This window comes from Pristiophorus japonicus, chromosome 16 (genome assembly GCF_044704955.1).
Source record: "Pristiophorus japonicus isolate sPriJap1 chromosome 16, sPriJap1.hap1, whole genome shotgun sequence".
Lineage (NCBI taxonomy): Eukaryota > Metazoa > Chordata > Chondrichthyes > Pristiophoridae > Pristiophorus > Pristiophorus japonicus.
In genome coordinates this window covers 23,477,383-23,499,146 of record NC_091992.1, presented here as the reverse complement: position 1 = coordinate 23,499,146, position 21,764 = coordinate 23,477,383, and the positions used below count along the sequence as shown (strand labels likewise).

The window sequence follows — 21,764 nt, the reverse complement described above, 5'->3', positions numbered from 1 at the left end:
TGCCTAGGATTGCTTGATGCCGATACTGGGAGAGAAAAGCACCAGCTGTTCGAACAAGCCTATCCTGTACTGTCCTGGTGTGACTCTTACACATCTTCCCCGCCCCATCCACACAATCTCTCGGGAGAGCCAGAAACTCACAGGAGAAAAACTGAAGGCCAACTTAGAGGGAAAGTAAACTGGGAAATTCCTCCCTGATTGCCAAAGGTGTTCATACAAGTTCGAAGAGACCATGGTGACTGGTAGACATATCCCCCAAAACCCATCCACCTTCTATATAGTTAACATAAGAACATAAGAAATAGGAGCAGGAGTAGGCCATTTGGCCCCTTGAGCCTGCTCCGCCATTCAATAAGATCATGGCTGATCTGATCATGGGCTCAGCTCCACTTCCCTGCGCGCTCCCCATAACCCTTTACTCCCTTATCGCTCAAAAATCTGTCTATCTCTGCCTTAAATATATTCAATGACCCAGCCTCCACAGCTCTCCGGGGCAGAGAATTCCATAGATTTATAACCCTCTGAGAGAAGAAACTTCTCCTCATCTCAGTTTTAAATGGGCGGCCCCTTATTCTAAGACTATGTCCCCTAGTTTTAGTTTCCCCTATGAGTGGAAATATCCTCTCTGCATCCACCTTGTCGAGCCCCCCTCATTGGGCCCAAATTGGCCCAGGAGTTGCGCCGTTTTTTTGGAGCAATTTGATTTTTTTGGATTGTCTTAAAAATTCCCATTCTGCACATTTAATTTGCGCCAGTGTAAGTGAGTTAGTTAGGATTTTTTTTAGTTTTTTTTTCCTAAAGGGGGCGTTACCAGCCACCTATGCTGTTTTGGCCATTTAAGCCAGTTTGGACAGCTAATAGTTGCTCCAAACTAACTTAAGCCAGAATATGTGGCCACTTGTGACCACACAGAAAACCTTTGAGGAGAGTTAAGAAATCAGTGCAGGTAGCCAGAGATGTGGGGGGGAGGAAGGAAAGCGGAGAGGAACTTGCAAAGCATTAAACACCTTCACAACAACATTCAGGAAGCATAAAAACCATCAATAATAATTTTTTTTAAAATAAATAAAATATAAAACTTAAGTCCGACCTTCCTAACTTGGCCCAGGAAGTCAGCGGGCCTGCTGGTGCGAGAGGCCACGCTATTGGGGGTAGGTATGGGTGGACGGGATGCCCGGGCGGGAAAAAGTGCGCAGGGAACTGGCCACACACAACACACATCAGGCTGGGCTCGCAGAACACGGAGGCTGCAGGAGTCAACTCCGAGGGACTGGTGGACTTCTCCCTCCGAGAACTGCTGACTTCCCACCACCCGCCCCGATCAAAACACTCTCTTCCCCCCGCATCAAAACTCTTCCCCCACTCTCCTACATCAAAGCTCTCCTCACTAAACAAAGCACAACCGTCAATAAATAAAAAATAAAACTCAAGTCCTACCTCGGACTGGGAAGTCAGCGGGCCGGCCGGCCGGTGCGGGAGGCCACTCGGCTAGGGATATGTGCGGGACTCTCTCCATGACGTGCAGCAGCCCGGCGCACGTCGTGAGGCCACTCATCTGGGATAGGGGCGGGACATCGGGTCCCACGCTGCAGAGGAGCTACTGCGCATGCGCAAAACCTCCAGTGCGCATGCGTTGAACTGCTGGCACTCTTTTGAGCGCAGGGTCCTAGCTCCACCCCTTAACTGAATTGCCACACCGCGCCAAGCACAAGGACAGTCGACAGAGTGGGGAGAATACGCGGATATCTTTTCTGCGCCGTTTTGAGCGTAGGAAGTTGGCGCACCTCACGTGAATGCGCCGAAAAAACAGGAGGGCCAAATTTGGGCCCATTATCCCACTCCTGACATTCATTGTTTTATTATCTGAGTGGTGGCAGATTAGGAAAGGGGGAGGTGCAACGAGACCTGGGTGTCATGGTTCATCAGTCATTGAAAATTGGCATGCAGGTACAGCAGGCAGTGAAGAAAGCAAATGGTATGTTGGCCTTCATAGCTAAGGGATTTGAGTATAGGATCAGGGAGGTCTTGCTGCTGTTGTACAGGGCCTTGGTGAGGCCTCACCTGGAATATTGTGTTCAGTTTTGGTCTCCTAATCTGAGGAAGGACGTTCTTGCTATTGAGGGAGTGCAGCGAAGGTTCACCAGACTGATTCCCGGGATGGCGGGACTGACATATGAGGGGAGACTGGATCAACTGGGCCTTTATACACTGAAGTTTAGAAGGATGAGAGGGGATCTCATAGAAACTTACAAGATTCTGACGGGACGGGACAGGTTAGATGCGTGAAGAATGATCCCGATGATGGGGAAGTCCAGAACTAGGGGACACAGTCTTAGGATAAGGGGTAGGCCATTTAGGACTGAGATGAGGAGAAACTTCTTCACTCAGAGTTGTTAACCTGTGGAATTCCTACCGCAGAGAGTTGTTGATGCCAGTTCATTGGATATATTCAAGAGGGAGTTAGATATGGCCCTTGCAGCTAAAGTGATCAAGGTGTATGGAGAGAAAGCAGGAAAGGGGTACTGAGGGAATGATCAGCCATGATCTTATTGAATGGTGGTGCAGGCTCGAAGAGCCAAATGGCCTGCTCCTGCACCTATTTTCTATGTTTCTATGTTTCTATCGGTTATTTTCTGTATGCATCACTAATGTGTCACATCATGTTTTGGGATTTTTTTGACCTCTTCCCCCCGCCCCCCCCAGAGAAAGACTTAAAAAGTTGAGCTTAAATGTTGTGTTATGAAGCATATTATATTTGCAGCAGATTTTTTAAAATCTCCACAGTGGTAGGTGGGTAAAATATTAATGTTCTAGCTCTGATGTCATTTTCCCATAGTCTGTAAATGATAAGCAATACACTAGCATGTTACAGCACTCTATAAACATCTCATGCTCCTTGTGTTTGGAAGTCACTAATCCATTTTGACTGTCAACAGAGGGAGATAAATTAAAGAGGAACAGGGAGCCACATATTTTTTTTTACTGGGTGGCTGTGAAGCTGAGCAAAAGTTGTGAAAATGTTAAAATGCAGGAGAGTAGTTCAAAGTTATTTTGTTTAAGACAAGCAAGACAACCCACTTATATGGGAAAGCATAGCGTCTTTATTATTTTGTATTCTTACACAAAGACAAGTTATACTGATTGAACCAAGTGAATCTGATCACAACTGTTGCTCTGGATAATTATTAGCTGGGAAATAAAGCAGCTTAATGGTTCATATCTGGTTTCACCTCACTAAGTGTTTGCTCAGTCCGCCTTCTAGGTAATTGAAGTGGGTGATGTGTGAAAGACGCAGGTAGCCAGTTCAGATCACAGGGGGATACTGTTATAATATGATTAGATATTGGGCAAAACGGGCACACACAAAAATGTAAAATGCTCAGACTGTTTCCAGGAGTGATTATTATCATCATCATCATCATAGGCAGTCCCACGGAGTCGAGGAAGACTTGCTTCCACTCTTAACATGAGTTCTTAGATGGCTGTACAGTCCAATACGAGAGACACAGACTCTGTCACAGTTAGGACAGATAGTCATTGAGGGAAGGGGTGGGTGGGACTGGTTTGCTGCGCGCTCTTTCCGCTGCCTGCGCTTGATTTCTGCATGCTCTTGGCGACGGGACTCGTGGTGCTCAGCACCCTGCCGGATGCACTTTCTCCACTTAGCACGGACTTTGGCCAAGGTCTCCCAGGTGTCAGTGGAGATGTTGCACTTCATCATGGAGGCTTTGAGGATGTCCTTGTAACGTTTCCTCCGCCCACCTTTGGCTTGTTTGCCGTGAAGGAATTCCAAGTAGAGCGCTTGCTTTGGGAGTCTCGTATCTGGCATGTGAATTATGTGGCCTGCCCAGCGGAGCTGATCAAGTGTGGTCGGTGCTTCGATGCTGGGGGTGTTGGCCTGGTGGAGGAGGCTAACGTTGGTTCCTCTGTCCTCCCAGGGGATTGGTAGGATCTTGCAGAGACATCGTTGGTGGTATTTCTCCAGCGATTTGAGGTGTCTACTGTACATGGACATGTACAGGAGTGACTATACCACTGTAGTCAAGAGAATATCAAAAGCAAGACCATAAACTTGTAACACAGGGCCTATTGCCATTAATGTGTGTCGTGTCACATATCAGTTCAAGATAAAGACATTGATGAGTTTCTGATTGGAAGGGGAGTTTAGGGAGAGAAATTATTAAATCCTGGGGTAGCAGACCCAAAGAAAGAGGCAGAAAAAAGTCAGCAGTGATTTTCTCCTGTTCAAATTCTTCTTTGGTTATGTTCCTCATCATTTATTGCAGCCACTTCATAAAAATTTTCCACCGTCAGGTGAAAATGTGCTATCAATTATTGTCTAACCCTTGGGTTTGCATTTACAGAATAAAGGCAGGCATCTCACAGAATAAGGAACAGCTGGTGGATACAGTTCAAAAAGGTTAATGCACACGGTCGCTTCAACAGTTTAGGATCAGTCACTTATGTTTTTTTTCCCTTTACAAGTACAGGAGGTACCAGCTTTAATAAGCTGAGCGAGCACAGGATTTCAAAGCACTGACCTGAAGTTCCACTCCATATCCGGTGTAGACGGTAACGGTATAGATGCAATCTAAGTTGCTGTAAAACAGGTGACTGGGATATTCTGGAGACTCGACGTAACCCTCAAAGTCTGTGAAATTTAAACTGCAAGGAACTGCAAGAGAAAATAGGCAAAGGAATTACCAGTTGCAAAACATAGTCTAGATCTCCCTTGATCCCATTTCTCTTTCTATTCTGCACAAAATTGACTTCTTGAAAGGGTTTGCTGTGCAGATCAATAAAGATCTTTTGTCCCCATTGACTGCAGCAAAACTGCCGAAGTGTGACTCTGGCTGCAATGAATCAGTTTTCACATCACTTGTTTGGGAGTGCTGGCTTATTTCCTTACACTCTTAAACATGGAAAAGTCCCACAGGAGACTGCAAACTGTCCAAAACATTATCAGATTGCACCGAACGTTTCCTCATTTTGGCCTTTATCTCTTGCAATCTATAATGAACATCTTTCTTTCACAGTAAGTTCACCAAGTAGCAATGTTCATATAAAATTGTAAAGGACATCCTAAGTAGGAGCCTAACGTTTCGACCTCCTCAGTGATTGAAAGAGGCAGCAAAAAAAAACCAGACTGCATTTCCACAATGTCAAGATATGAGTTCACGTCCAAACACAGAAATCTTAGCATAAAAGCAGGGCAGTCACCCACATAGAAACATAGAAAATAGGTGCAGGAATAGGCCATTCGGCCCTTTGAGCCTGCACCACCATTCAATATGATCATGGCTGATCACCTCGCATTCTTCTGACAAGGGAATATAGCCCTAGTCTTCTCAATCTCTCCTCATAGGACAATCCTCTCATCACAGGAATCAGTCTAGTGAACCTTCATTACACTCAAATGCTCTCAGGTCACATATGGCACATTTAAGTGCAGCATAAAACTCCCTGTACTTTCTCTCAATAAGTTGTCTTAACCTCAGCCTCACAGGAGCCTTCCTACTACCTCTGTGACATTTTCCCATTTCCTAAACCAGGGTCTGTTTTGTGCTCTTGGCCCACGCTCATCAGGAGCTGGGTCGGGATTCGCCAACTCATTTCATATTTGGACATGTATGGGCAACAGAAGAGACTTTCCCCTCATCAGTCAGATCTGGATTTGGATCCAGGGCCCAGAGGTAAAAGGTCAGTGCCTCTCCCAACGCATCACCCACTTACACCCTGCTTAGCTTTTAAGTTCCGATAGGAAACAAGCCTTTTGTTGACAACTTTATTGCCAAAAAAGTTGGATATTGAACAGTATAGATAATGCAAATAGAATGGATAAAAGGCAGCATATATTAAATGGTCAATTGTACAACATAAACTGGACAATAAAATACCAGGTAAATATATTTGAGATTGCAAAATTTAGAACTTTTTTCTTTTCAATAAGTGATCTATTTATTGCTCGTCAGCATTTTAAAAGATGACTGGCAGTAATTTAGGGTTAAAAGAGTTCATACTTCTCGGTGTGTCCTCATTTCTCTTTCTGTAGGCCTCACTGGAGGATCTGAAAACCAATTATCGATTCCTTGACTATGTCTCTGGCTTCAGGTTAATCTTTCTTTTCTAACACTAAAATGGTTTGCTGCATTGAGATGCTCTACAGCTTCACTGGGAACATAAAATATAGTGAAGAACAGTTTTGAAAAATTACTACTCAGAATTGACAAGTCATATTGGTTTCATAGCACTACAATAATACAGGGAAGATTTACACCATTCATTATTGAAAAATCATAAACACATCCTTTACATTTGTGTTTACTAGTTCCCTCCAAATAACAGAGGGACTCTTTCCCTAAGTGCATAATCTTTGCTAAGGTAGACTGACTGCTAAGAATGATGAGCGAATCTTAAAATGTACTTATTGCAAGTTTGAGCAAATATGAATTTTATTTTCATTAATCAGCATTGTACCTGTTACTCCTATAAGATGTGAACTATCGCTATAATATTCTTAGTTACTGATTGTACAGATTTTAGTTTTGCGGAAACTTAGTTCTTACTGGAACAGTTACTGAACGGTGTTGTAAATTTTCTAAACCAAATTTAAAGTACTTTGGTCATTCAATGTTTCCAATTTGATATGTAGCGAATCTAATCGATGACTGGAAAAGGGATTACCAGCAGCAATCTGACTGAGTTCTGCAAATGACATCCTTCACCACAAACGAGAAGCTGCAGTGGTTACGAAGCTTGGACCTTATGACGTTGGTTATGTTTCTATTGTCTACCAAGTCAAATTGAATGTTATGGGAATTATTTCTTATTTGTTCAATTACTTCAACTCCCTGAAAATAGATTGGGAGTACTCACGAGAACCAAGTTTAGGAGAGACCGCCTCCCACGCCCCCCCACCACCACCCTGCTCACTTCCCACTCATGGGCTACCCAATGCATTGTATTGACAAGCTCAGAGTACTTGCTACTTGGGCATTTCCTGTTGATATTAGGTTGGTACAAGCCTCTTACATCAGTACTGCCTTCCTTTTGTGACTCTCCATTCCAATAAAGATGTTCTTAATTTGTCCTACCACTGTCCATCAAACCTCAAATATTTATGCTGGCCTTTTTCTGGATGAACATATCAAGCCAGAGAATTTCACACCGCAACTTCTTTGGAGATGCTAATCTCCCAGGTGTCCCCTACATTTAAAGTAAACCCTCCACTTTTTCTGTGTCAAAAACAACATATTTATATAGCACTTTTAATGTAGTAAAACGTCCCAAGATGCTTCACAGGAGCACTATCAAACAAAATTTGACACCAAGCCACATAAGGAGAAATTAGTGCAGATGAGCAAAAGCTTGGCCAAAGAGGTAGATTTTAAAGAGCATCTTAAAGGAGAAGAGAGAGGTAGAGAGGTTTAGAAAGGATGTTGCAGGGCTTAGGCCCTTGGCAGCTGAAGGCACGGCCGCCAATGGTGGAGCGATTAAAATCGGGGATGTTCAAGAGGCCAGAATTAGAGGAAAGAAAGAAAGACTTGCATTTATATCGCACCTTATATAACTAAAATATAGTTATTTTTAATTATGTCGAGGCACTGACTCAGAGGGACTTGTTCATGCTGCTGTGCAAAGTTACCAGAAAGAAGATGCAACAGGCTCAAACATGACATTATGAATGCGATTTATCAGATATTTAGCTGGAGTGGAAAAATAACAAGACCAGATGTCTCAAAGTGCTTTACAGCCAATGAAGTACTTTTGAAGTGTAGGAAGTGCAGCAGCCAATTTGCACACAGCAAGCTCCCACAAACAGCAATGTGATAATGACCATATAATCTGATTTTTTGCTTTATTGATTGAGGGATTAATATTGGTTAGGACACCAGGAATAACTCCTCTGCTCTTCTTTGAAATAGTGCCATGGGATCTTTTACATCCACTTGAGAGAGCAGATGGGGCCTCAGTTTAACGTCTCATCTGAAAGACTGCATCTCCCTCAGCACTGTACTGGAATGTCAGCCTAGATTTTTTTTGTGCTCAAGTCCCTGGAACAGGACTTGATCCCACAACCTTCTGACTCAGAGGCAAGAGTGCTACCCACTGAGCCACAGGTGACACTCAGAGGAAGGCAGATATTTCAGAGGATTGTGGGGGTTGGAGGAGATTACAGAGATAGGATAGGGTGAGGCCATGAAGGGATTCAAAAACAAGAATAAGAATTTTAATTGGGAACCAATGTAAGTCAGCGAGTTGGGTGAACGAGTTAGGACATGGGCAGCAGAGTTCTGGATGACCTCAAAGTTTAATGAGGTTGAACATGGGAGGCTGGCCAGGATTGGAATAGCCAAGTCAAGAGGTAAAAAAGGCATGAATGATGGTTTCAGCAGCAGGTGACCTGGGGCAGGGGTGCAGTCAGGTGATGTTACGGAGGTAGAAATAAGCGGTCTTAGTGATTTGAACCTCATCTCGGGGTCAAATATGACAACAAGCTTGTGAACAGTCTGGTTCAGCCTCACACAGCTGTCAGTGAGTGGGATGGAGTTGGTGGCTAGGGAGCGGAGTTTATAGGGTGGGGCGGGGGGAGGGGGGGTGAGGAGAGGTGGGGGAGGAGCAGAGAATCGAAGACAATGGCTTTGGTCTTCTCAATATTTAGTTGGAGTACATTCCTGCTCATTCAGTACTGGATGTCGGACAAGCAGTCTGACAATTTAGAGACAGTGGAGGGGTCGAGAGAGGTGGTGGTGAGGTAGAGCTGAGTGTCATCAGCGTACATGTGGAAACCGATGCAGTGCTTTTGGATGATGTCTCCTATTCGCTCTGAATGCCCGTGTAAGATTATCATGGATAAGTTGGTTTTTAGAAACTTATTTTGTTATCATATAATCATTATTACCTTAATTATAAATCCATTATTGATAATTATGTGTGTAAGAATTAAATGTAATCATCAACTGTATGCAATAATAACCTGAATTATATTAGACATGTAATCCTTTTGCTCATCATTAAAGACTGTGTGTAAGCCATAACCCAGAAAGCCTGGGGTAAGAAAGAGGATTGTTATAGTCGAGTAGGAAAAAGCTGTGGGTGAATTACTAGTTCGGCAGTGAGCTAAAAACATAGGCCTTTTCACAAGATCATCAAGGGCACAGTATCTCTGCAGTATGGTTTTGTGTTGCCATAACTACCCCAGTTATGAGTCTTGATGGTCAAATGAAGTAAGGGGATCGTAAGACCAGAAATTGAGTGACCAATTGTCATCTTCATCATAGGCAGTCCCTCGAAATCGAGGAAGACTTGCTTCCATTCCCAAAGAGAGTTCTTTGGTGGCTGAACAGTCCGATACGAGAGCCACAGACCCTGTTACAGGTGGGACAGACATTCGTCGAGGGAAGGGGTCGGTGGGGCTGGTTTGCCGCGCGCTCCTTCCGCTGCCTGCGCTTGGCCTCTTCACGCTCTTTGCGTTGAGACTCGAAGAGCTCAACGCCCTCCCGGATGCACTTTCTCCACTTCGGGCGGTCTTCGGCCAGGGTCTCCCAGGTGTCAGTGGTGATGTCGCACTTTACCAGGGAGGCTTTGAGGGTGTCCTTGTAACGTTTCCGCTGCCCACCTTTGGCTCATTTGCCACGAAGGAGCTCCGCATAAAGCATTTGCTTCGGGAGTCTCGTATCTGGCATGCGAGCTATGTGGCCTGCCCAGAGAAGCTGATCAAGTGTGGTCAGTGCTTCAATACTGGGGATGTTAGCCTGGATGAGGACACTGATGTTGGTGCGCCTGTCCTCCCAGGGAATTTGCAGGATCTTGTGGAGACATCGTTGGTGATATATCTCCAGCGACTTGAAGTGCCTTCTATACATGGCATCTTCATGATCGGATTTGGGGAATTTGGATGTAAGCCAGTGATATGACTCCATAGTGAATGAGTGTACAACAACAACTTGTATTTATATAGCACCTTTAACATAGTGAAACGTCCCAAGGCGTTTCACAGGAGTATTATGCAATAAAAATGACATCGAGCTGCATAAGTTGAAATTAGCGCATGTGACCAAAAGCTTGGTCAAAGAGGTAGGTTTTAAGTAGCATCTTGAAGGAAGAAAGAGAGGTCGAGAGTTAAGAGGTTTAGGCAGGGAGTTCCAGAGCTTTGGGCCCAGGCAACAGAAGGCATGGCCACCAATGGTTGAGCGATTCTAATCAGGGATGCTCAGGAGGGCAGAATTAAAGGAGCACAGACATCTCGGGTAAGGGGGTCTCGCCAGTCACAAAGTGCAGAAGATTTCAGAAAGTGTAGAAGATTTCAGGAAGAATCCAGGGGACACCCGAGAGACGAGAGATAAGAGATGTAGGGTAGGGCCTACTCACAGTCACGACTTCTACCCATAAACGGGGTAATAAGTCTCAACTATGCTCTGTGAACTGCTGCTTGAATATTGTAATGTATTAAGTCTTGCTTGTGCCGAATAAAGTTTAATCACCTTCACCAATACGGGTCAACTTCGAATCATTCGGAACCAGGGACCCTCTGGGATCATACACCTGTATCCTTGCAAGTTACAGATCATAAGGATTTATGCTTATCTCAGTGCAACAGTGTCTATGAGGACAGCGACAGCAGCTTACGGATCCTAATATCATACTTTTTCCTTCTCTCACGGAAGTTTATTACAGGTCATAGGTGCTAAATAAGGCTCGGTTTTAATTATAAATTGCAGAATATATATTATGGCTGTTGTGCATAAAAGCAGGAACTCTCTACTGGATCTAATTAAAGTACAAGATGAATTGAGCATTTTGATTACCTTAAGGTCACCTAATACAGAACAGAACACGCAACTCTACACTAAAACCATTAGTAGATAGTTTGATGAGCATTTCCTTTAAGAAGTCGCTAGACACTATTGTCAATTGTACACTCGAGCCTGATTTTTTATTTTTAATCTAATTTTCCCATTCCCTCATCCTGTGATCCTTTTGTGGAGGGTTTGGGGGCTCACACCATCCCTGTATTAGATAATTGAAGCATAGTGAAGTATTCAGCTCATCGTGCATTTTAATTATATCTCATGCCAGTCAAGAGTCTCTGCTTTTATACATCACATTAACCCTGCATTACAGCTCCAATGTGCCATATTATTCTATGAACTACGTGTGACAGGGGGGTGAATGTTAAACGTGAACAGCATCCTTGTTATTTCACAGCATTTCAAGGGATTTTTGAACAGCTTGGTAAGTTGCATAAGTCACAATTTGGAAAAGCTGAACAGCAGGTTGCTGGAACACTCGGGACCATATTAAACATTCAGGGAAAATTCTTATTTAAACAAATAAAAAAGATTCCTTCAAAGGAAAGAGATTGTGGCATTTTATTACAAATTCTAGTTATGGGAGTTTAGGGACCAAGAATGATCTTAAAATAAGGAATTTTTATGTTAGATATTATCTCCTCTTTTATAGGAAGGCCATAAGACAGTTCTGGGATAGTGTGTGTGAATGCAATGAAGCAACTTGTCCTACTGATCTCCCTTCTACAGTGGACACATTTTTAAAACATGAATTTTAATGAATAACTACTTTTTAATTTATTTACTAGTGGTAATTAAAAATATATATTTTTTAGCCTCCAGCAGAAACCATCTTTAAGAGGCTTACTTGAGCAGGACAAATCCCGAGGTACCCTCTGTGGTCTGGTCTTGGAGGTAAGTGCTTTGGGATGTCGTGTGGTTGTGATATACCAATGCAAGTCTTTCTTTGAACTATTGCTGCGCACGCTGGTCGCATGACCGCACTTTTTGGCCCCTAAATTGCCCGTTGAAAAATTGCGCGCCCTGCGAATTGGTCACGCATGGTTGGGTGCACAAACTGCATCTCTGCCACATTGGGGTCTTGCAAAATCAAGGCTATAAAATGGACCCAGAGCACAAATGCAAGATTGGCATCTTTGTGAGTCACTTTGAGGTAAAATGGCAACATAAAAACAAATGTAAAAAAATTATATTTGAAGCTAAAAGGATCAGGGAGGACCTCGTCGTCGTTTGTAGAAATGGGATGTTATTTAGTTCACGGGCCCACCAATTCCATCATGGAACTGCACTTCCCCAAATAGCATGTCTGCTATTTAGGTTGGATTTAGATTCCTGCTATTTAAGTGCTGAAAATGTTGGGGAAGAGGCATGTTTTCGGAATGTATTCATGATATATCCCTATTGATTGAGAACTTGTGTGAAAAACTGATTATAACTTTGTAGTCAATCAGTGGCAAATTGAAAGCGACCAACATTTGTTGAAGGCAAATCCTACTTTATTAACCAGGTCTCTTGACAAATTTACAGAATATTCCAGGGTTTAGAATACAAGCCATCGGGATATGCAGTTGAATTTGTCAGAATCCAAATCTGGTTTGTTCAGTAGGTATGTCCCTGCGTGCACCCTCAGAGTACCAAAGGGGAGGGGCAATGTGGCTGAAGGAGCGGCCAGCAATGACGGAATGCAGAATGAGAAGGCAGCATCGGAGGGTGAATCGAGTACTGCCGGCCCAACTTGGCAAATCTGAATACCCGCTATGGAAGTTCTGAAAATGTAAATGAGGACAGGTCACACAGTGACAGTGCACAAATGGCATCATGTCTCTCATGCACTGATCAACTAACGCATCTATTTCCTACCTTTCTATTGGAGAAGTAAAAAACACCATTTTGAAATTCCACAAGAATCAGAATTGCTTGCAATTGGATTTTTGCACCTTTATAAAATTCTCTCTGGGTCTGTTGTAGAGATTGATTGTTATGATTAGTCAACAACTTCAGTGTCATGTGCTAGAAGGCAAACTAGATAGACCTTGGCCTTTTCTCATCTAGCAATTCCCACATTCCTAAATTCAGAGCGATTAAGATGTCCAACTTGGTTTGTTACTTATCCTCAATCTGTCACAGGATAAACCCTTTGGTGCCAAATGACACCAACTTGAACTGAGATCCTATTGAGGGATATCAAAGCCAACTGATGTTTAGTGCTACAATAGCAAAATACTGCGAATGTTGGAATCTGGAATAAAAACAGAAAATGCTGGAAATCTCAGCGGGTCAGCTAGCATTGTGGAGAGGGAACAGAGTTAACATTTTGGGTCGATGACCCTGCGTCAGAACTGGAGAGTATTCGAAAAGAACGGATTCTTAACAAGCACTGAAAGGGGGAGGGGAAGAAAGGACAAAAGGGAAGGTCTGTGATAGGTTGGAAGACAGGAGAGATTAGAGAGACAAAAAGGGGATGATGGCCCAAATTCAAATGGTAATGCCAGGAGTTAGAAAAACATTAGTCAAGATAGGGTGTGAATGGCAGAATGATGACCAGCTGCCACTAGCGACAAGGAGAAAAAAAGAAAGAAACGGGCTCTGGGGCGGGTGGGGCAGGTGGGGGGGGGGGGGGGGGGTGGGGAGATGAGGGGAAGCGAGTCTAAGATTGGCAGCGGCTACGCTCTGAAATTGTTGAATTCAATGTTGAGTACAGAAGGCTATAAAGTGCCTAAACGAAAGATGAGTTGCTGTTCCTCAAGCTTGCGTTGAGCTTCGTTGGAACAGTGTCGGAGGCCGAGGACGGAGAGGTCAGAGTGGGAATGGAGTGGAGAATTAAAGTGACAGGCGACCGGAAGCTCAGGGTCACACTTGAGGACTGAATGGATATTTAGTGCTGTTGTGCCACCAACATTTGCAGCAGACTGCACTATTACTGTAAGAGTTCCAATTAATCTTTCTGCATTTCACCTTGTGTTTTTTGCAGCAATATTCATGGTTCAAGCAACTTCCCCGGAAAATAGGACCGGTTGGAGTGGTCCTGATGGCTAGGTGCTATATCACTGGCAGACACACTAAGCAGGTCCACTACCAGCACCCCCCCCCCCCCACTCCCCCCTTAACTTTGGCTGTTGCGTGGAGCAGGGACATCAAGGGGGAGGGGATGGGGGGGTGATACCCTAACTGCACTACCCTATCCCTTCCCACCCAAAAAAAATAATCTTGTACCTGGTGTCTGCACAGTTGTAATTATAGTTGTTGTAATGATGGTTGTTGTTGTAGTTTCCTCATCAGCCTCGTTAGCAGCGGATGTGATAGTTGGGTCTAAAGCAGGATTATCAATTTGCTCGGTGCTCGGTCCTTGCATTTGATGCATTCCTGCTCCGGTGGTTATGGTAATGGCTGTTGGAGTGTCGCTCGTTACCACGGTAGCTACCCCTTGCTCACTGGACTTGCTCCGAGGGGCTCCTGTTGCCACGGAGGGGCCGGCGGGTTCAGTTTGAACGAATGCGGCGTCGCTATTCTGGAAGGCAGTTTCTGGTACCTCAGATGTAGCTGTGCTCACAACAACCGTTGTCAGAGAGTCTGTGGTGGCAGCCATTCGCAGCATTGGAGGAGTTTTCCCTCCCGGCGTTACACCAGTATTGCCAGCCAAGGGAGCAGCATCAGTCACCAAAGAAGCCGTAGTGCCCAAGGTGGTCGTTGGAGAGGTTGAGGCCATTGTAGTTGTCATGGTGATGTCAGAAAAAACAGGAGTGTCTCCAGTGGCTATCTGATTAACCAAAGGATCCTGAGGTTTCTGTGCTCGAGACGCAGGCAAGGTGGGGCCAATCCTCAGTCCCACCTTATCAGTAAAAAATGGTTCCTGCCCAAGGAAGTCCTTCTTCAGCAAGGTCGCATGAATGATTTCTTCAAGCAATGGGTGATGGTTGTTGATGTTGATATTGGATGTTGTACTAACAAAGTGAAATTCATCTTCTGGGTCGGTGGTAGTCGTAGCACTGGAACGTCCAATTTCAGTCTCGGCATCACTTACAGCATTCAGATCTTTGGACAGACCTTTAAAAACAAAGCAATAAGAACATCGGTCACTCCAGGATTACGGGAAAGAAATATACAAGTTTACCTTCAGAACAATAGTGACTGCAGTTCAAAGATATTGGCCATGAAGTGGTCAAGAGCATTAAAGGACCGAGATAAATTAAATTTCAATTTCTCTTTATTATCCCACTGTGTATCAAAGCGTGTTCCTTCCTCTTCCTACATTCAAAAAACTCAAGTACCAAAACAAATATCTCTATAAACCTCAATCCCCCTTCTAATAGTTATTGATCCAACTCCTTTTAAAGATGTCAGCTGATACTGTATCAATTATCACCTCTGTAATTTTATTCCGCAGGTCCATTATCCTGTGAGGAAAAAGTTTTTCCGATCTTAATCCTTTGAGGGATTTCATTATCGCTGGCAAATTGATCTAAACAATGTCAATATGGGCACAGACAGCAAGTATTTGTAACCTATGATTAATACCCTGTACTCCAATTTCAGATTCAGTATATGGTTGTAGGTGTAAATTGAAACGATAAAAGCATTTTTTTGAAATTCAATGACCACATAACATAGTTGATTAGAGCATTCTCTTTACAAAATGTGATGAAAGTTGTTTCTCCTTGACAGCTGTTATGGATCTCAAGTGAATCGAGTTCCCAGTGGAGAGAAGAGTAATGTCATAAGCAATCACACTGTATTTAATATGCTGCACTATATTCCTGATTACATGGACCAAAAATCATACCAAGTACTGCACACATCAACTTTGCAAATGAATAGATTTGGGCTAAGGTTTGCTCTGCCCACTATTCCAGTATTAAATGTGTATTTCAAAACACATCGACAATTTTGCTATAAATAAGAACTCTTTTTCCTTAGACCAATTTCTATAGTATTTCCAAATATTACATAAGAACATAAGAAATAGGAACAGGAGTGGGCCATACTGCCCCTCGAGCCTGCTCCGCCATTCAAAAAGATCATGGCTGATCTGATCATGGACTCAGCTCCACTTCCCCATAACTCCTTATCCCCTTATCGTTTAATAAACTGTCTATTTCTGTCTTAAATTTATTCAATGTCCCAGCATCCACAGCTCTCTGAGGCAGCGACTTCCACAGATTTACAACCCTCAGAGAAGAAATTTCTCCTCATCTCTGTTTCAAATGGGTGGCCCCTTATTCTAAGATCATGCCCTCTAGTTCTAGTCTCCCTCATCAGTGGAAACATCCTCCCTGCATCCACCTTGTCAAGCCCCCTAATCATCTTATACATTTCGATAAGATCACACCTCATTCTTCTGAATTCCAATGAGTAGAGGCCCAACCTACTCAACCTTTCCTCATAAGTCAACCTCTCATCCCCGGAATCAACCTAGTGAACCTTCTCTGAACTGCCTCCAAAGCAAGTATATCCTTTCATAAATATGGAAACCAAAACTGCATGCTGTATTCCAGGTGTGGTCTCACCAATACCTTGTATAGCTGTAGCAAAACTCCCTGCTTTTATACAACATCCCCATTGCAATAAAGGCCAAGATACCATTGGCCTTCCTGATCACTTGCTGTACCTGCATACTATCCTTTTGTGTTTCATGCACAAGTACCCCCAGGTCCCGTTGTACTGCGGCACTTTACAATCTTTCTTCATTTAAATAATAACTTGCTCTTTGATTTTTTTCTGCCAAATTGCATGACCTCACACTTTTCGATATTATACTCCATCTGCCAAATTTTTGCCCACTCACTTAGCCTGTCTATGTCCTTTTGCAGATTTTTTTGTGTCCTCCTCACACATTGCTTTTCTTCCCATCTTTGTATCGTCAGCAAACTTGGCTATGTTACACTCAGTCCCTTCTTCCAAGTCGTTAATATAGATTGTAAATACATTCCCAGCACTGATCCCAGCGGCACCCCACTAGTTACTGATTGCCAACCAGAGAATGAACCATTTATCCCGACTCTCTGTTTTCTGTTAGTTAGCCAATCCTCTATCCATGCTAATATATTACCCCCAACCCCGTGAACTTTTATCTTGTGCAGTAACCTTTTATATGGCAACTTGTCAAATGCCTTCTGAAAGTCCAAATACACCACATCCACTGGTTCCCCTTTATCCACCCTGTTCGTTACAATAGTGTTTTCGTGTAATTGTTTTTCACTAAATACCGTTTCTAAATATTAAAATGTCACTATTAATATTAAAATGTCACTATTAATATTACCATTTTGTCTGATTTTAGACAGTGTGATGTTAGAACATCTGACAACAATGACACCATTCTTTCAGCTTTGGAGAGATTCTCTAATTTAGTTATTAATCAAAAGGGCCTAAAATCCTTGTCCCCATTGGCCAAATGCAATTGCAAGTCCAGCATTAGGAAGGAAATGCAGACAGGATGCAGAAGTGTTTGATTTTCGCCTGAAAGATTTATTTCTCCAAATTTGTGTAATCTTCAACTCAAGCATGGCCCAGGATGGAGCCAGGGACAGGGCTGGTAGAAAGGGATTTCCGAGGCTGAGAATTTCTTTGGTTACAGCTTCTCCTTCAATCAGTGACCTGCTTACAGATTAGCGTGGGGCCAGAAATGGGGACCACCTGACCATTCAAAAATAATTGGATATCACACACAAAACTGAACAAAAATCGGTGTTTGTTTCAACTTAGTGACTTCAGCTTGCGACAGAATTTTGACAGTGGCAAGTTTTTTTTAAGGCCCCCTATGATTCAAAATTCAGGAAGTATGTATGTTATCGTATGTTTGTGATTTCATTCATTTGTGAATCTTTTATTAAGTAAGTTCACTGAATTGTTAAACTTGAAAGTTGGTCAGTTGTCATGATGCTCCACTTCTCAAAAACCGAGGAGAGCCTGCAGAGAACTCCAGTAACAAAAGTTATTAGAGAGGTTATTTTGTTCATTATCCCGGGCACATTGCCAAAGGCTTACCTAGATAGCAAGATTATCAATGATGCCCTTGAAAGCATAGGGAATTCGGACTGACCAATGAGAGCAATCTAAAATAAGAAAGGTGAAAAAAAAATGTAGAGCAAGAAGTGCAGAAAGACGGCCAAATGTTCTTGGGCAGGGAGTGAGGATAAGAAAAAGTATTGTATGATATACGAATTTTTCATCATAATTGCTGGTTGTACCTATTTGTATGTTTGCTATTGTGACAAGCTGCACGATACTGCAGCCTTAAAGCACATTTACATTTACAACCCCAGGTAGTTCTGAGCTGTAAAATGCCAATGACGCACTCAGTTAAGCCTCCTGCCCATCACCCTATGCGCTCTGAGGCTCCTCGTGTGATGACGTTGAATCAGTTGTCCCCTCCGCAGCACCATCATGCAGAAGGCTTGCATTGTCAGTATTGTCCCCATGATTAAATTGTATCTTTGCAAGAAGCTCAAAATGTCAGGTAGGACAAGATTTTTGTTCTCTCTCTCCCCAAGGTCGACGCCCTAGTTTGGACCACACCCAGGTTTGAGCATGAGCAATGATCAGGAACCCCCCCCCGCCCCGCAACCAGGATTCATTTGATGCATAGTGTAAGGTTTCTCATGCCTTCCGTTCACCTTCCACAGCACCCCCACCCCCAGGCTTCATTTGAAGCATAGTGCAAGGTTTCTCATGCCTTCCATTAAACATCCATTTCCTGCGTTTTAAGTTTTAAAAATTTAAGCTTGATTATGCATATTTGTGTGTTCTTGACTCCCTCCAAAACATCGCCTAAAAACAATGGTGTCTTTCTGCGCCAATTTTTTAATGTGCGCTGGTTTTCCTTAAGTGCCCAGAAGGTTTTTTGGGTGTGGTCACATACGCCATTCCAGGAGAAATGTAAATTGGCCAAACTTGCATAATTGTGAAAAACTGGCGTAGACGCAAAAAAAACTAACCTAAAAAAACTCATTACTAATTGAGTTATGCTGTCGCAGAAAGATTGGGGAAACTTGGGAATTTTTTTTAACTTCGGCGAAAAAAAAAGCAGCGCGTGCCACAAAAATGGCACAAATCACTGGGGAAAATTGAGCCCATACTGTGGTTTCAAAACCATGTTTAAAAACTCTGATTTCATCAATAAAGTTATATATTATTCCATAAGCATGGCCTATCAAAATAGTTTCTTATTGAAGTTTTTAAAACATACAGCCTACTCCTATTAACTTGAAATCTCAGCAGGTCAGGCAGCATCTGTGGAGAGAGAAACAGAGTTAACGTTTCAGGTCTGTGACCCTCATTAACTCTGTTTCTCTCTCCACAGATGCTGCCTGACCTAGTGAGATTTCCAGCATTTTGTGTTTTTATTTCAGATTCCAGCATCTGCAGTATTTTGCTTTCCTATTAACTTGAAATCGTTTAATTTGAATTGGTGGACAATTTTAATAATTACTAATAAATCCAACAGGGAAATAAAGAGTAATTTCTTTACTCAGAGTGGTTAGAATGTGGAAGCTGCTACCAGAGGAAATGATTGAGTCAAAAGGAAACTGGACAATTACATGAGAGAAAGGGGAATAGAAAGATATACTAAAAGGCTGCGATGAGATGGATGAAATAGGAGGCGACCAGCTCCGACTAGTTGGGCTGGATGGCCCGTGGCCAATTTCTGTGCTGTATATTCGATGTAACTTTAATTTTTCTAAAAACAAAAAACAACTTTGAATTAACAGGGTAGGCTGCACTTCCTCACATGCTCCTCTAGATAGGAGGGTGGAATGACAAGTGGTGTAAACCCACTGAGATCAATGCAGTCGGGTAGAAGACACACTTTGAATGGGGCGCTATAGATTCAGTCACTTTTATCTTCTTTTCTAACCCAACTGCAACCCCCCCTCCAATCCCTCCCTGACATTAGAAAGCTCAAGCTTCAGCCTCATGATCCTTCATCGAGCAGCCAATAAGGAACTAATGAACTCAAAGACAATCTCAACCACTTGAGGCACTGGGTGAAAAATAGCCATTTTAAAAATGACGGCAATGTCATCGCTGCTAAGTGTTGTCATTTTCCTTGGATAGCAACTGCTGCTGGGCAGCAATATAGATCAGCTGCTTGGCTTCACTGCAGCATAAAAACCCAGGTTTTCCTGCTGTGATGTCAGGTGTTGCTGGCACAGGTGCTGAAGAGGCTTACCTTCATGTGGCGATATGTGCTGGCTTCCCAAGTTAGAACGCTTATGACTGACGTGCCATCAATCAGTTTAAAACTGTGGTCACTCAACAGTACTTCATTAATTGCTCCAGGCATCTCCACTCCTCCTTTGCCTCAAATGGTTAACCTTTTAACACAAGGAGGCTAAAAGGATAAAATGTCACACTTAAAGAGCTCTATTTTCCTCTTTGCCGATTTTTGGCGCCCAGGGGGATGTACGGCCGATTTTTTTTGTGCCCGATTGCGGCAAAAAAATATACAACTTTTGCCAAAGTAAAATGTAATTTTGGCGCTGCAGCACCCTAAGTTAAATCTGGCGAGCGCCGAAAAGTCAGTGAGCATGCACCGGGAAAAAAACTTATTCCGCGTGACGGGTGTGTCCGCACATCCACAGTGAACTTCCTGGTCTGGATCAGCAGCTTGTGAGAACACATTGGGATCGGAGCTGGATCTGGACATTTAAATTTTAGCGGCAAAAGATGGATCCAAGGGAAGGTGAAGGGCCAAGAGATTTCTAGCAGAAGAAATTGAGCCCCGGTAGACATAATTGAGAGGAGATGGGATGTGCTTGAGAACAAAGGAAGAATGGGACAAAAGGAACTGGAACCCTCTCTACTAGCAAAACGTTTGGACCAAGTTGCAGGAGAGTTCAATGCAGTGGCCATGACCCCGAGAAGTGGTGGCAGATCAAAGAAGTGGCAGGACCTTGGCCAAGCAGTTACTGTAATATTTTTATTTATGCATTGCAATTACGTTTGTAAATGTGTGTGTGTGTATGTGGCCACCACAGCAGAAGGACCCTCTCTTAAAAAGTTCTATTTTCATCTGTGCTGAGGAAGGTGTCACAGATCAACCGAGAAAGGTCAAAAACTGGAGGAGGTGCGCCAAGTAGGCTGCAACTAACAGCCGTGGAACAGAGGATCGCTGACATGATTAAATGTCGCAAGAGAAGATCAACCACCAGGTTAGCGAGAGAGGGTGAGCCCTGCAAATTGCACAGTCTGGGTTGGCATCATGGTCTTTGAAAAGAGCTTGCGCTGTGTGACCCGCGTACTCATGTCACCCTTCCCCCTCTGCCTCCTCCCCAAGCATCTGCTCTGTTATGTTTTGAAGATGTTGGGCATCAGGAAGAGACAGAAGCTGAAGCAGAAGATCAGGAAGCCGTCAGTCCAGATATTCTTCATCAACTTCAGGACGAGGATGAGCTGGACAATGAAGGGCAGCAGGAAGACCCCAATACTGAGATGTTCACATTGGAATTGGAACTGGTGAACCCCCTGAGGACGCCAAGCCCTTTGCTGAGCGATACAATTGACGCAACATTTCATGGGGTACAGTCTGAGGTTGCGGGTCCCAGTGGGTTGCAGCAAGCCACGCCTGGGAGACAGCCGAGGAGGGTGGGAAGGAGAGCGCAACCTGAAATGCAGGATGCAGGGGACATAGAACAGATCATGGAATGAGTAGGGAGAGCATTGAGCTAACGAGATCGCTCCTGGACACCATGTGTGGGGTGAAGGTAGAATTAGCGGGATTGTCTGTAGAAGTGGAGGAATGGGAGTAGTGTCGGGACAGATGAGGGAGGGGATATCGGAGATTAGGGAGGGAATGTCGGAGCCAGCTGATGCAGTGTAGGGACAGATGAAGGAGGGGATGTCGGAGATAGCTGCTGGAATAAGTGGACAAACCCAGGCTGTCATTGCCCAACAGCAATAGGCAGTATCAACTGCTGACACTCACTTTCCAATCCCCAGACTAACCTCAGGTAG

The 21,764-nt window shown here is 43.6% G+C and overlaps 1 protein-coding gene across 1 annotated transcript in view; it reads right to left on the bottom strand.

Moving 5' to 3' along the window:
- The window catches only part of sez6b (seizure related 6 homolog b), a 901,253-nt gene that overhangs the window by 554,168 nt on the left and 325,321 nt on the right, over positions 1–21,764 (bottom strand). Inside the window, exons 3-4 of the mRNA XM_070858015.1 lie at positions 14,025–14,855; positions 4,542–4,675 (exon numbers count right to left, since the gene is read on the bottom strand). Of these exons, the coding sequence (XP_070714116.1) occupies positions 4,542–4,675; positions 14,025–14,855 (965 nt within the window). The remainder of the gene's footprint in view (positions 1–4,541; positions 4,676–14,024; positions 14,856–21,764) is intronic.